We start from the raw sequence: 15,774 nt of genomic DNA, 5'->3' as shown, positions 1-15,774 counted from the left end.
AACTAGATCGATTTCCTAATCTTCTACCATTCATATGCCTTCAAGACACCTACCACATCTGAGAACCATGACACATTTAATTAACACAATTAAGCATTTGAAAATAATTTTAGCTTTATCCTTGTATCTATGAAACTACAAGTTTGATGAGATCATTCTTTTTTCTATATACATTAAAACGTTACCTATTAAAATTAAAAACCTTAATCCATGTACCACCTATGACCATCTCACGATTATAGCACACCTTTAAACATCATAGACTTTATGATTACACCTAACATACAGTGATCGCTAAAACTCAGTTTGTCTCGCTTTCACTGTCTGCTTGATCATGTTCCTGCCAGATCTTCTTCCACTTTGTACAGCACACATGGTGTATTACTATTAAACAGATCCCTTAGCTAATCTCTCTCACAAACCCCTTCAAATTATACACAACAGTGGAAATTCATTTCATTCTAGTTCCTATAAGTTTTCTAGCAGAGGCATATGTCAATAAAGAAATAATTTCCTAAGGCAGGATTTCTACCTGAATTCTCAATTGCTTTATGCCGCTTATTTGGAAGGGCCACAGATACATCCTCGTAATCAGGGTCGGTTTCTTTGATGGTTCGCTTGATTCCAGACATGATGACATTCAGTTCTTCACTGTGAAGCAACGATAAATTAATAATTTTTTAATTATTAAGTTAAATAGTTGGGTTGTAGTAAGTAACACTGCATACCAGCACTTAACAAATGTATGTGTACAAACAAAATAAATAAATAAATATTACATAATACTGGTACTTGCAAGTCTGTGTGTATGTGTATATACACACATATACATATTTCTTTTAAGGCCAAAAGCCTAAAAGTTTCCACCAAAAAAAAAAAAAAAATCATAATCATCTGTTAACAAGCATGGGTTTCCCTTTCAAGAGAAAAATCCTTGAACAAAGTAGCACATTGTTCAGACTTTTCAAAAGGAGCCTGGCTTTCACAGAAGAGCCCTCATAAGGAAAAAAAAAGGAACCAGACTTTGATGAAAACATGGTTAGCCCACACAGTGTCTTAGAATTCACTAAGCCTTCAGCATATTAGAAAATATAAGCAACATAGTTAAAGGCTCAATAAATAATTGATTATACAGATCCTTTCTCTGGTACTTAGCAGGTATCACTATTACTGATCATTATTACAATAAACAGAAATCTATAGACTTATATTAAACTAATTAACAAGGCTGCAATATGGTAAATAAGTCCCACGTACACAAGTCTTTGAATAAAACAATCCCATTAAAGCTTGTAATCCCAGCACTTTGGGAGGCCGAGGTGGGCGAATCACGAGGTCAGGAGATCGAGACCACGGTGAAACCCCGTCTCTACTAAAAATACAAAAAATTAGCCGGGCATGGTGGCGGGCGCCTGTAGTCCCAGCTACTCAGAGAGGCTGAGGCAGGAGAATGGCGTGAACCCGGGAGGCGGAGCTTGCAGTGAGCCGAGATTGCGCCACTGAACTCCAGCCTGGGCGACAGAGCGAGACTCCGTCTCAAAAAAAAAAAAAAAAACAAAAAACAATCCCATTAAAAAAAAATCCCATAAATCCTCTAGACCTTCACTGTCCTAGTACATTAGCCACTAGGCTTTATGTGGCTATTTAAATTAAAATTTAAAAAAATTTAAAATTCTGGGCCGGGCGTCGTCACTCATGCCTGTAATCCCAGCACTTTGGGAAGCAGAGGTGGATGGATCACGAGGTCAGGAGTTCTAGACCAGCCTGGCCAGTATGGTGAAACCCCGTCTCTACTAAAACTACAAAAATTAGCTGGGCGTAGCGGTGGGCACCTGTAGTCCCAGCTACTCAGGAGCTGAGGCAGGAGAACTGCTTGAACCCGGGAGGCAGCGGTTGCAGTGAGCCGAGATCGTGCCACTGCACTCCAGTCTGGGCAACAAAGCAATACTCCATCTCAAAAAAATTAGTGCTCAAGAGCCACCGTGGCAAGTAGCAACTACACTGTTCAGTGTAGATATGAAACATTCGCATCACTGCACGAGTTTATTGGATAGTGCTCCTCTTCCAAAGTGCTTCATCAAGCAATGATACGTATTTCATGAGTCAGTTTCAGAAATATCATCCAGACCAGAGCTGTCCAATAAAAATATAACATGAGCCACATACAGAATTTAAACTTTCTAGCTGCCAGGTTTCTTATTGATTGATTGATTGATTGAGACAGAGTCTCACTCTATTGCCCAGGCTGGAGTGCAGTGGCGCAATCTCGGCTCACTGCAACCTCCGCCTCCCTGGTTCAAGCAATTCTCCTGCCTCAGCCTCCTGAGTACTGCTAAGATTACAGGCATGCACCATCACACCCAACTAATTTTTGTAATTTCTGTATAGACAAGGTTTCACCTCATTGGCCAGGCTAGTCTCAAACTCCTGACCTCATGATCCGCCTGCCTTGGCCTCCCAAAGTTCTGGGATTACAGGCGTGAGCCACTGTGCCCAGCCGGAGGCACGTTTGAAAAAGTAAAGTGAAATGGGTGAAACTAATTTTAACAATATATTTTACCTAACCAATATATCCAAAATATTATCATCCCAACAATGTAATTGATATAAATAAATCACCAATTAGATTTTACGTTATATTTTTACCAAGTTTTTAAAATCTGGTGTCTATTTTACACTTGCAGGACATCTTAATTTGTATTAGTGGCTGGGCATGGTGGCTCACGCCTGTAATACCAGCATGTGAGGAGGCTGAGGCAGGAGGATCATTTGAGGTCAGGAGTTCCAGACCAGCCTGGCCAACATGGTGAAACCCCGTCTCCACTAAAAATACAAAAATTAGCTGGGCGTGGTGATGGTCTCCTGTAATCCCAGCTACTTGTGAGGCCAAGGCAGGAGAATCGCTTGAACCCAGGAGGCAGAGGCTGCAGCGAGCCGAGATCACACCACTGCACTCCAGCCTGGGCAACAAGAGCGAAACTCTCTCTCAAAAAAACAAAAAAAAAAATTTGTATTAGTATTAGCCACAATCCTAAGGCTCAATAACTACTTGTGGCTGGTGGCTCCCTTTCTTCGCAGCCTGGATCTATTGATTAAGATAAGGAAACAGGTCCAAGGTGGTTAGATTATCCCTTACAGTGTTAATCTATGAAAGAGACCAGATTTTCAAACCTCTCATTTCCAAACCTCTGCTCTACCACTAAGGAAGATTACCTAGCCAGAGGCAGAGTTACCGAGGTAACAACATGTTTTAAAATAAAATTAGGCTGGGTGCGGTAACTCACACCTGTAATCCCAGCACTCTAGGAGGCTCAGGCAGGCGGATCACCTGTGGTCAGGAGTTCGATACCAGGCTGGCCAACATGGTGAAACCTCGTCTCTACTAAAAATACAAAAAAATTAGCTGGGCATGGTGGCTCATGCTGGTAATCCCAGCTACTCGGGAGGCTGAGGCATGAGAATCGCTTGAACCCAGGAGGCAGGTTGCAGTGAGCCGACACTGTACCACTGCACTCCAGCCTGGGAGACAGGGTGAGACTCTGTCTCAAAAAATAAAAAAAAATAAAATAAAATAAAAGAACGTAAAATGCTAACTCAAAAATACTCATTTTGTATTCATTCAAACTTAAAACAAAAATAACAATTTAGGCTGGGCGCAGTGGTCATGCCTATAATCCCAGCACTTTGGGAGGGCAAGGTAGGCGGATCATGAGGCCAGGAGTTCGAGACCAACCTAGCCAACATGGTGAAACTCCGTCTCTACTAAAAATACAAAAATTAGCCAGGCGTGGTCACGTGAGCCTGTAATCCCAGCTACTCAGGAGGCTGAGGCAGGAGAATCGCTTGAACCCAGGAAGTGGAGGCTGCAGTGAGCTAAGATCGTGCCATTGCACCCCAGCCTGGGTGACAAAGCAAGACTCCATCTCAAAAAAAAAGAGAAAAAAAAGAAAAAAAAAACACACAATTTAAAAGTTCCTCAGCTCTTAGTCCAGTTCTTTCACCCATCTCAGAAACAGACTCACTTGATTCAGCTAAGAGAGTGGCTCATTATGTAATGTTACATATGGAAGTCCTATATCTGAGAGAACATTTTTCCTACAGCTGTTATCTGCTGTTATATCACTAACCTTAAAAATATTCTAACCCCCGCCCCCAGCATTTGTAAACATCATGAATCAAGCCATTTAATGTTTGTTCATATTCATCTGTTACCTGCTATAATTCAGAATATAAATGACTATTTTTGGACAGGCCCAGAACCCAACTATTATGTATTATGTTCTATGTTTAAAGCTTTTTTTTTTTTTTTGAGACGGAGTCTCGCTCTGTCTCCCAGGCTGGAGTGCAGTGGCGCGATCTCGGCTCACCACAAGCTCCACCTCCTGGGTTCACGCTGTTCTCCTGCCTCAGCCTCTGAGTAGCTGGGACTACAGGTGCCCTCCACCACGCCCGGCTAATTTTTTTTTTGTATTTTTAGTAGAGACGGGGTTTCACCGTGTTAGCCAGGATGGTCTCGATCTCTTGACTTCGTGATCCGCCCGCCTTGGCCTCCCAAAGTGCTGGGATTACAGGCGTGAGTCACTGTGCCTGGCTGTTTAAAGCTTTTAAAAAGTGAAAGTAAGGTCTTGTTTCCTCAGCCTTCTCCATTTGGTCTGCAATTAATTTTAGCCTCAGAAAATCTTGGGCTGTTACATAAAAAGACAACCTTAAAAAAAAATAAGCTTAATTTATTCTTCCTTAATGCAGATAGGAATCTAAAAACACCTACTTACACATAAACCTAGAATCAGAGGTGGATATAGCCCAGCAGAAACCTAAACTTGTCCTTGTACCATACTACTTCCTCAGCAGGTACCTGTCTTCCACAGTTTGCCAAGAGTCATAGGAGATTATCTACAAAGATGAGTACCCCTCCAGCATCATCTTCACTTATCCATTCTACAGACTTCATAATCTGTATATTCTTATCCTACCTCCCAAGTAATCTCAAGAATAATGGTGGCTCCCACTAAAATGGCTGGGGATCCTTGAAGAAAAGTTATTTTTATTTTATCCTCACTTAAGGGACTTAAAAAAAAAAACCCCTCTCTTTGACTCTTGGTGTAAAACTGTAAGACTAGGAAGAGAAAAGAGAGGAATTTGGGTAGGGGGTGGGCAGAAAAGAAGAAACCAACAATGAGTTCATTTGTGCTGCCAAGATAATTCATTTTTTATGCAGCCTTTAGAATAAAGCTTTTCTTGTCACATTTGGCCATATATTTGAGCTTCTTATAAACACATTTAAGAGGATTTAGCTCTGTACTGGGCATTTAAAAATAAACCAGCTCTGCTTCTGTCTCACAAGAATAATAATGTGTAATGTGTACATGTCACATGCAAGTAAATGCTAGCTAGCTAAGACTAGGCACATCTGCTGAGGCATGCTATCATGGTGATATAATAAACAAGTGAACAGAATGTGTAACAAATGACCAATGATAATATTACCTTCTGGACTCTTCTTGTCTGACTTGTAGATTTTATGAAAAGGAAACATGAGCAGTTGTTAGATATGGTCAATTCAACTTTGAAACAAAATGTCCAGCTAATCCTCTTTAGGTTCTGAATCAGTTGAAATTGAAAATACTGAGATGGTACTACAAACTGTTAGGAAAAAAATCTGTTACCATATACAATTTGACTGTGAGAAAGAATTTTCTCTATACTCTGAGACAAAAACTGAATACGGAAATAAATGTAATGCTGGGACTAAGACTACCGTCATCCATTTCTCCAATTTAAACTTTTTATCTCGGGCCGGGCACAGTGGCTAACGTCTGTAATCCCAGCACTTTGGGAAGCCAAGGCGGGCAGATCACGAGGTCAGGAGATCAAGACCATCCTGGCTAACATGGGGAAACCCTGTCTCTACTAAAAAAAAAAATACAAAAAACTAGCTGGGCGTGGTGGCAGGTGCCTGTAGTCCCAGCTACTCAGGAGGCTGAGGCAGGAGAATGGCGTGAACCGGGAGGTGGAGCTTGCGGTGAGCCGAGATTGCGCCACTGCACTCCAGCCTGGGCAACAGAGCGAGACTCCGTCTCAAAAAAAAAAAAAAAAACTTTTTATCTCATTAAAACAGCCTCATAAAAAGTAAATGTGGGCAAGATGCGGAGGCTCAGGCCTGTAATCTCAGCACTTTGGGAGGCCAAGGCAGGTGGATCACTTGAGATTAGGAGTTTGAAACCTGCCTGGCCAACATGGTGAAACCCCATCTCTACTAAAAACACAAAAATTAGCCGGCCGTGGTAGTGCATGCCTACAGTCCCAGCTACTCGGGAGGCTGAGGCACGAGAACCTCCTGAATCTGCAAGGAGGCAGAGGTTGCAGTGAGCCGAGATCATGCCACTGCGCACCAGCCTGGGTGACAGAAACTTTATCTCAAAAAAAAAAAAAAAAGTAAATGCTGTCAATTTAAATATAGAAAATAAATGATTTTTTCCATAAGTAACACAAGAAAACAAAGCTTTATAGAAGTAATTGCTATCAATTAAAATATATCATATCCATTCAAATAACATAACCAAGTCTGAGTTTTTGTCAAAGGTTAGAAACCAAAAAGAAAACCAAACTTTTTTTTTTTTTTTTTTTGAGACAGAGTCTCACCTTTTGTCGCCCAGGCTGGATTGCAATGGCACGATCTTGGCTCACTGCAACCTCTGCCTCCTGGGTTCAAGCTATTCAACTGTCTGAGTAGCTGGGACTACTGGTGTCTGCACCACTCTCAGCTAATTTGTTTATTTTTATAAGAGATGGGGTTTCACTATGTTGGCCAGGCTGGTTTCGAATCTCTGACCTTGTAATCCGCCCGCCTCGGCCTCCCAAAGTGCTGGGATTACAGGTGTGAGCCACCGCGCCTGTCCAAAAAAATTTTTTTACACAGAGTCTTACTCTGCCATCCAGACTGGAGTACAGTGGCACAAACATAGCTCACTGCAACCCTGGAATCCTGGGCTCAAGTGATCCTCCTGCCTCAGCCTCCCGAGTAGCTGGGACTACAGGTGTGTGCCCATACCTGCTAATCTTTTTATTTTTTTGAAGAGACGGGGGTCTCACTATGTTGCCCAGAGTGGTCTTGAACTCCTGGCCTCAAGAGATCCTCTGGCCTTGGCCTTCCAAAGTGCTGAGATTTGTAAGCCACCACCTCTGGCCCCAAACAAAACATTTAATGTTTTATAGTTTAAAATAAACCCCAAGAGAAAAATAATTTTGAAAAGAAAATTGTATAATAAAAACCATAAAGATGATGTAATGTACAGTCACTGGAAATTCGAGGTCTTAGCTCTCAAGTCAGGGAAGATGTAGAATCCTAGAAGCCAGTCCTAGGACTCTACCATTCTGTTTTGCAAACACATCATATAAGATGTGGCCAACACCATGGTGAAGCCCTGTCTCTACTAAAAATACAAAAAAATCAGCCGGGCGTGGTGACGGGCACCTGTAGTCCCAGCTACTTGGGAGGCTGAGGAAGGAGAATAGTGTGAACCCGGGAGGCGGGGCTCGCAATGAGCCAAGATTGTGCCACTGCACTCCAGCCTGGGTGACAGAGCAAGACTCCATCTCAAAAAAAAAAAAAAGAAATATTTTATTCAGGTTGAGTATTCCTTACCCAAAATGACTGGGACCAGAATTGTTTCAGATTTCATACTGTTCTGGATTTTGGAATATTTGCATATACATAATAAGATATCTTTGGGAAGGAACACAAATCTAAACATGAAATTCATTTATGCTTCATAAATATCTTACACGCAGAGCCTGAAGGTAACATTTTAAATAATTCAAAACATAACACAAAGTTTTGACTGTGTTTTAACTGTGACCAGTCACAAGGTCAGGTGTGAAATTTTGCACTGTGGCATCATGTTGGTGCTTAAGAAGTTTCAGATTTTGGAGCATTTAAGATTCAGATTTTTGGATTACCGATGCTCCACCTAACCTTTTTTTTTTTTTTGAGACAGAGTTTCGCTCTTGTTGTCCAGGCTGGAGTGCAATGGCACAATCTCGGCTCACGGAAACCTCCGCCTGCTGGGTTCAAGCGACTCTCCTACCTCAGCCTCCCAGGTAGCTGGGATTACAGGCATGCGCCACCACACCGGGCTAATTTTGTATTTTTAGTAGAGATGGGGTTTCTCCATGTTGGTCACGCTGGTCTCGAACTCCTGATCTCAGGTGATCTGCCTGTCTTGGCTTCTTTCCACAGTGTTCCACTAATCTTAATGAGAGTGTAAGTTAGGTGGGTATGTATATGCAATTCCAAAAACACCCAACTGTACATGTAAAATCTGTATTTCACTGTGTGTAAACTATACCTCACTTTAGAAAAGGACTATAAGAGTATTTCTCTGATCATGTCATCCCCTGCTTGAATCCTTCAAATAGCTTCTCATAACATTTAGAACAAATTTTCATTCCTTAACATGACCTAAGAGATGTGAACTGCGCCCTGTCTCCCTCTCCATCCTTAATCTTTAAGATCCAGACAGGTTGGTTTTCTATTCCCCAAACATACTCCCGATTTTCCTTTGAGCTTTTGGAATTATGGTTCCTTCTACCTGGAATACTCTTTTCTCAGGTTAGCTTAATCAGATTCCAGCTGAAATCTCCACCTTATCAGGGGCCTTCCTTGACCGTGCCCCATCCAACACAGCTCTCCCTACCTTCTTCCTCCAAAATTCCTGGAAGCGCTCAACATTACTATCTGGATAAATAAATGAAGGATTTTTTTTTTTTTTTTTTAAACGGAGTCTTGCTCTGTCACCCAGGCTGGAGTGCAGCAGTGGCTCACTGCAAGCTCCGCCTCCTGGGTTCACGTCATTCTCCTGCCTCAGCCTTCTGAGTAGCTGGGACCACAGGCGCCCACCACCATGCCCGGCTAATTTTTTTGTACTTTTAGTAGAGCTGGAGTTTTACCATGTTAGTCAGGATGGTCTCCATCTCCTGACCTCGTGATCCACCCACCCCACCCTCCCAAAGTGCTGGGATTACAGGGGTGAGCCACTGCGCCCGGCCATAAATGAAGGATTAACTAAAATATCTGCCAAAATATAAATGCCCACAGGGAACATAACTACTACCTTACATTAGTTTTCATCATTAATCCATTTGTTGATATTGCTACATCTTCAAAGCCTCTTTAGCTAAATGTTTAAAAGAATGTACAAAGTTATTATACACAGACACATGCAAACAAAAAGACTGTAGGCAAAGCAATATTAATAATACAGTTCAAGGCAAAAAAAAAACATGATAATGATGATGTTATTATTTAAAGGCACAATCACAAAAATACATCTTAAACTATACATCTAACAATATAGTATCAAAACACATATACAAACAGAAAAAGGAAAGTTTAAGAAATCACACATCTCTATATAAAATTTAAAATATTAAGACAACATATAAAAATACAGATGATAGGCCAGGTGTGGTGGCTCACGCTTGTAATCCCAGCACTTTGGGAAGTTGAGGCAGGTGACTCGCTTGAGCTCAGGAGTTCAAGACCAGCCCGGGCAACACGGTGAAACCCCGTCTCTACAAACAATACAAAAATTAGTTAGGAGTAGTGGCAAGCACCTGTACTCCCAGCTACTTGGAGAGCTGAGGTAGGAGGATTGCTTGAGCCCAGGAGATGGAACCTGCAGTAAGCTGAGATCGCGGCATTGCATCTCCAGCCCGGGTGACAGAGCCAGACCCTGTCTCAAACAAAACAAACACAACAAACAAAAAAGATGACACAGATATATATCTGGTGATTAACAAGCCACATTTAACAAATACACACAACTCTGAACCCAACAGAAAAAAATATTTTTAAAATACCTATAAAAGTTCATTAAGGTTGGATGCAGTGGCTCATGCCTGTAATCCCAGCATTTTGGGAGTCCGAGGCAGGTGGATCACTTGAGGATAGGAGTTTGAAACAGCCTGGCCAATGTGGTAAAACCCCGTCTCTACTAAAAATACAAAAATTAGCTGGGCATGGTGGTGGATACCTGTAATCCCAGCTACTTGGGAGGCTGAGGCAGGAGAACTGCTTGAACCCAGGAGGTGGAGGTTGCAGTGAGCTGAGATCATGCCACCGCACTCCAGCCTGGGCAACAGAGTGAGACTTTGCCTCAAAAAAAAAAGTTCATAAAATGTAAATCATATAATAAGATATGAAGAAAGTCTCAATTACTGCAAAATGTAGAAATATTACAGCCACATTCTGATGTTAATAAAAATTAATACTAACTTACCATGATATGGAAAATAAGACACTCTTCTAATAACTCATGACTCAAAGAAGAAATTAAAACTAAAATAACAGACCATTTAAAAACTAACAACAATGAGAACACAGCATCTCCAAACCTATGGACATGTGGTCAAAAGTCACCATCAGAGGAAAATGGCAGACCAGCTTTCACTGCAAATGCACATACAAATCCAATCCAGCAGGGTATTAAAAGTATAATGGAAAGTTTTATTGCCAGCAACAGAAAAAGAAACCAACAGAATGAACAAAGGCTAAATCCTAAAAACCAAAGTGGGGAGATCAGAATGAAGGGGATTTGTACTACACAAGTCTACTGTTGAAGCTTTAGGAGGCTTTTTTTTTTTTTGAGATGGAGTCTCACTCCGTTGCCCAAGCTGGATTACAGTGGCACAATATCGGCTCACTGCAACCTCTGCCTCCCAGGTTCCAGTGATTCTCCTGCCTCAGCCTCCTGAGTAGCTGGGACTACAGGCACCTGCCACCACGCCTGGCTATTTTTTATTTTTATTTTTAGTAGAGAGAGGGTTTTGCCATGTTGGCCAGGCTGGTCTTGAACTCCTGACCTCAGGTGATCCGCCTGCCTTGGCCTCCCAAAGTGCTGGGATTACAAGTGTGAGCCACCATGCCTGGCCCCTTTAGGAACATTTTAATGAAACTGACTTTCAGTAATCCAAATACGCATGATCCATTTCCTGAATTCTATTTTGAAAACTAAATATGGCAGCAGCTTCACCCCAACACCATCCACGCTTCCCAAAGACTGTTCAATGTACACTCTAAGAATATAGATCCATTTTAATATTATACTGAGAAAATCATTAGGCATGCAGAAGCCCTACCAAAAAAATCAAAATGTATATTTCAATGTCAATTAAAATTTCTCCACCTATTTAAACATTACTCATAACACTGTCACGTCCCACTGATACAAAGAACTGAAAAATAAAATACACCTGATCGTCTTTCCAAAATTATGCTCATTTTATAACAGAAACAATGAGAAGTATCTATTAGGTTGGCGCAAAAGTAAAAACCGCAACTACTTTTGCACCAACCTCTACTAAAGGAAAGCCTCAGACCAAGGGAACTCTAGGAGAGAGAAGATTCTGTTCTGATTCTCACCAGTTAGTACTGACAAAAAAAAAATGCTATACTAATTATTCTAAGTCAGGTCTGACACACAAAACCTTTTGAATATGTTCCCATTTGTTGGCTAACATATCACTTTTTCTTTAACTCATCTGGCATCCAAAACAAAAACAGGTCTTTTAAGTAAAAATAATCACAATTTTATACTGGACCTGAATGGCGAGAAGCTGAGAGGTCTGGTCATTAGGAGTGACGTGCTGTGGGACATTTCTAATATGACATGTAAAGAGCTGAGCAAAGGACAGCTGAGCTCAAAAACACTGTCTTATTATTTCAGTCTTATGTATTTCCAGGTCAAAAACACCAACTTTCCTATAAATAAAACGGCTTTAAGACTACACAATTTGCTAATATGGTCAGCCCCCAGAATCCATTCTGGCCAGTACTCTGTCTACAACCTTGCAAACTAGCACACAGAAGAGTGTAGGATAAAACAGCTCTTCTAAATTATCCATGCCACTGCTTCTATCCATTAATGCACCTGGAGAGCTGACTTTAGGTAACTTTTACCATTCCTTTTTTTTTTTTTTTTTTTGAGACAGAGTCTTGCTGTCACCCAGGCTGGAGTGCAGTGGCGCAATCTTGGCTCACTGCAACCTCCGCCTCCCAGGTTCAAGAAATTCTCCTGTCTCAGCCTCTGGGACTACAGGCGCAGACCACCACGTCTGCCTAATTTTTTTGTATTTTTAGTAGAGACGGGGTTTCACCATATTTGTCAGTCTGGTCTCGAACTCCTGACCTCAGGTGATCCACCCTCCTCGGCGCCCAGCCACTTTTACCATTCCTTTACCCCACCAGTTCAACATACTTTTTCTGGAAGAATGAGGCATGTTGGGATGTTTAAGGGTTCTGAGATTTTTAAGGTAAATTCTTTTTTTTTTTTTTTTTTTTTAATTTTTTGAGATGCTGTCTCACTCTGTCGACCAGGCTGGAGTGCAATGGCACAATCTTGGCTCATGCAACCTCTGCCTCCCGTGCTCAAGTGATTCTCCAGCCTTAGCCTCCCAAGTAGCTGAGATTACAGGCACACACCACCACACCCGGCTCATTTTTGTATTTTTAGTAGAGACAGGGTTTCGCCATGTTGGCCAGGCTGGTTTCAAACGCTTGACCTCAGATGATCCACCTGCCTTGGCCTCCCAAAGTGCTGGGACTACAGGTATGAGCCACCGCACCTGGCCTAATGCAGATTGTTTCCATATCATCTGTTCTGTGGTAGTTAGGGGGGGAAAAAAAGCTTTCAAAGGCTGGAGTTCACTTCATGGATGAGTCGGAATTTGATTCTTGAAGGATGAAGAGCATTTCAGTAAGTGGAGAAGGTAGAGGTGAAATATGAGCCCATTGGAAAGTAACTGTGAGATGTTCAGGCATGTGAACTTTGATGACTGCAGACATGGGGAGGTAGAACTAGTTCTAGGTAAGGGCTGTTTATCCTGCTTGTCTGAGGAGTGAGCTGTGGGGGAACCTGTTAAGTGGCTGTAATGAAAGCTGAGGGTGAGGAGAATGCAGTGGGGAGGGGCTTGAACTTCACCTGCAGTGCTTTTATTGGCAATTGTTATGTATTTTGTTTTTAAGTTTTAATTTATTTGAGAGTGTGGATATACTTTTTTAATTGAAATAAAATTCACTTAACTTAAAAGGTACTGTTTTAGGCCAGGCGTGGTGGCTCATGTGCCTGTAATCCCAGCACTTTGGGAGGCCAAAGCAGGAGGATTGCTTGAACCCAGGAGTTTAAGACCGGCCTGGACAACATAGGGAGACCTTGCCTCTGCTGAAAAATAAAAAGAAAAAAATTAGCTGGGCATGGTGGTGTGTACCTGCAGTCCCAGCTACTTGGTAGGCTGAGGTGAGAGGATCACTTGAGCCCAGGAGTTCAAGGCTGCAATGACCTATCAGTGCAGTGCAATCACTGCACTCCAGCCTGGGCGACAGAGACAGACCCTGTCTCAAAAAATATATATATTGACCGGCCGGGCGTGGTGGCTCAAGTCTGTAATCCCAGCACTTTGGGAGGCCAAGGCAGGCGGATCATGAGGTCAGGAGATTGAGATCATCCTGGCTAACATGGTGAAACCCCATCTCTGATAAAAAAAAAAAAAAAAAAAAAAAAAAAAATTAGCCAGGCGTGGTGGTAGGTGCCTGTAGTCCCAGCTACTCAGGAGGCTAAGGCAGGAAAAGGCGTGAACCCGGGAAGTGGAGCTTGCAGTGAGCTGAGATCGCCCCACTGCACTCCAGCCTGGGCAACAGAGTGAGACTCCGTTTCAAAAAAAAAAAAAATATATATATATATACACACACACACACACACACACACACATATACACACACACACCAGTTAAAAGTGTGCAATTCAGTGGATTTCAGTATATTCACAAAGTTGCACAACAATCACCACTATCTAATTCCATAACGTTTTCATCACTCCAAAAAGCAACCGCTTACCTCTTAATTGTCACTCTCAATTCTCCTCTCCCTTCATCCCCCTGGCAACTACTTTTTGTGTGGATAAACTTGCCTGTTTCTGGACATTTCGTATAAATAGAATCATACAGCACGTGGCTTTTTCTATCTGCCTTTTTTTTTTTTCTGAGACGATGTCTCCCTCTGTCGCCCAGGCTGGAGTGCAGTGGCACGATCTCCGCTCACTGCAACCTCCACCTCCCAGGTTCAAGCAATTTCCCTGCCTCAGCCTCCCGAGTAGCTGGGATCACAGGCCTGGGCAACAGACTGTGATTCTGTCTCAAAAAAAAAAAAAAGAAAAGAAAAGAAAAAGAAAAAATCTGCTTCGTAAGTCTTGTTTTCTGTGAGAAAACTGCAACTCCCACCGTCTACTGGGTATCACGATAGAAAAGAGACTGAAAGCAGAGCAGGACCAAGGCAGGGAGATGGGGAACAATCCAAGAACGTGACAATGAACATTCAAATAAAAATCCATGGTTGATGAGAAGAGGACAGGACCAACTATTTCTGAGAATCTATCCTAAGAAAGTACATGGTAATGTACATCATATGTGGGCTGCACTCAGAGATCTACAACCTAAATGTTAGTTCTCCTCTTCCTATGGATTTTATAATAAAAAATAACCCACAGCAAACTATCATGCATCCGCTGAATCAACATGAAGCATCTGAAACTGAGAAACATGTGGGGAGAACTCTGCATGCTGTATGTCAAGCTACCTATTTTTAATATCTAAAGAATTTTTGACAATCAATTAGGAAATAACAAAAGATGCCAGAGAGCAGGAAAAGAAATTCACAAATAGCCAATAAATGTGAAAAAAATGTTCAAACAGACTAGTAATCAATAAATGAAAAAAAACACAAGACACCATTTTTCCATTTTTCATCGATCAAGTTTAGTTTTGGGGCAGATGGAAATGGGGCACTTTTTTTCTAATTTGCACTCATTAGTTTCATTTCCTCACCTCCCATTAAACTATTCTAATCTGGTTCCCACCTCCCACTTCCAGAACTATGGACAGGAAGACCAATGACCAAAACCAATAACCTCCGTGTTGCCAAATCCAATTGACAACCTTCAATGAACATCTCAGAAGACCTGATAAAAGGACCAATTCAACATCTTCCAGAAACACCTCTTCTGGCTGCCATGATACCAGCTTTTTCTCCTACCTCACTTGCTGTTTCCTGTGTCCTTTCCTCAACCTTCTTCTTCTACCAGACCCACAGGTATTTGAGTGTCTGAGCCCTTTTCACTTCTCTACACTCTTTCCCCTTAGTGATCTCACACAGCACCATACCTTTGAATATCATCTACGTACGTATTGATCATTCCCAATTTTTTTTTTTTTTTTAAGAGACGGGGTCATTCCTGCCTTGTAGCCAAGGCTGGTCTAGAATTTCTGGGCTCAAGCGACCCGCCTCGGCCTCCCAAAGTGCTGAGATTTCAGGTGTGAGCACCGCACCCAGCCACTCCCAGATTTTTATCTCTAGCTCTAGCCTCTCTTTTCCTTGAGTTCCAGCCCTCTACCTCCAACTGCCTCAAGACACCAACTTCATAACTAACATGCATCTAAAATTTAATACATCTAAAATAGAATTCGTTTTTCCCACCTCAAATTTCTCTCTTCCACTCTTCATCTCAGTAAACAGCACCACCATCTACTCAGTTGCTCAAAACAAAAATCAAAAAAGCAAAGATTCCCACCATTCCCTCACCAATCCAAGTCTTGTTCATTCTACCTTAAAACATTTAAAAATCTGTTTATACTTCCCCATCTCCCTGCCATGGGCCTAGTCCAAGCTACTGCAAAGAGCACAGTAACTGACCTCGTAGGTTCCTCCCCAGCCCTCTTCCTCTA

At 41.9% G+C, this 15,774-nt stretch overlaps 1 protein-coding gene across 11 annotated transcripts in view; it reads right to left on the bottom strand.

The window, feature by feature from the left end:
- YEATS2 (YEATS domain containing 2) overlaps positions 1-15,774 on the bottom strand; it is a 135,224-nt gene that overhangs the window by 96,068 nt on the left and 23,382 nt on the right. For 10 of the 11 annotated variants that reach the window (XR_004032354.1, XM_030822878.1, XM_030822879.1 and 7 more), the window contains exon 2: positions 533-651. Coding sequence is in view for 10 of the 11 variants with exons in the window: in XM_030822878.1 (XP_030678738.1) it covers positions 533-651 (119 nt within the window). In the remaining variant the exon portion in view is untranslated. Of the gene's footprint in view, positions 1-532; positions 652-5,487; positions 5,510-9,478; positions 9,495-15,774 lie in introns of those variants that run through there. The other variant, XM_030822882.1, reaches the window with a different exon arrangement.

The sequence above is a fragment of the Nomascus leucogenys genome, chromosome 11 (assembly GCF_006542625.1).
Source record: "Nomascus leucogenys isolate Asia chromosome 11, Asia_NLE_v1, whole genome shotgun sequence".
Taxonomy (NCBI): domain Eukaryota; kingdom Metazoa; phylum Chordata; class Mammalia; order Primates; family Hylobatidae; genus Nomascus; species Nomascus leucogenys.
Note: the sequence above shows the minus strand (reverse complement) of the source record. Positions and strands in the feature narration are given on the sequence as shown.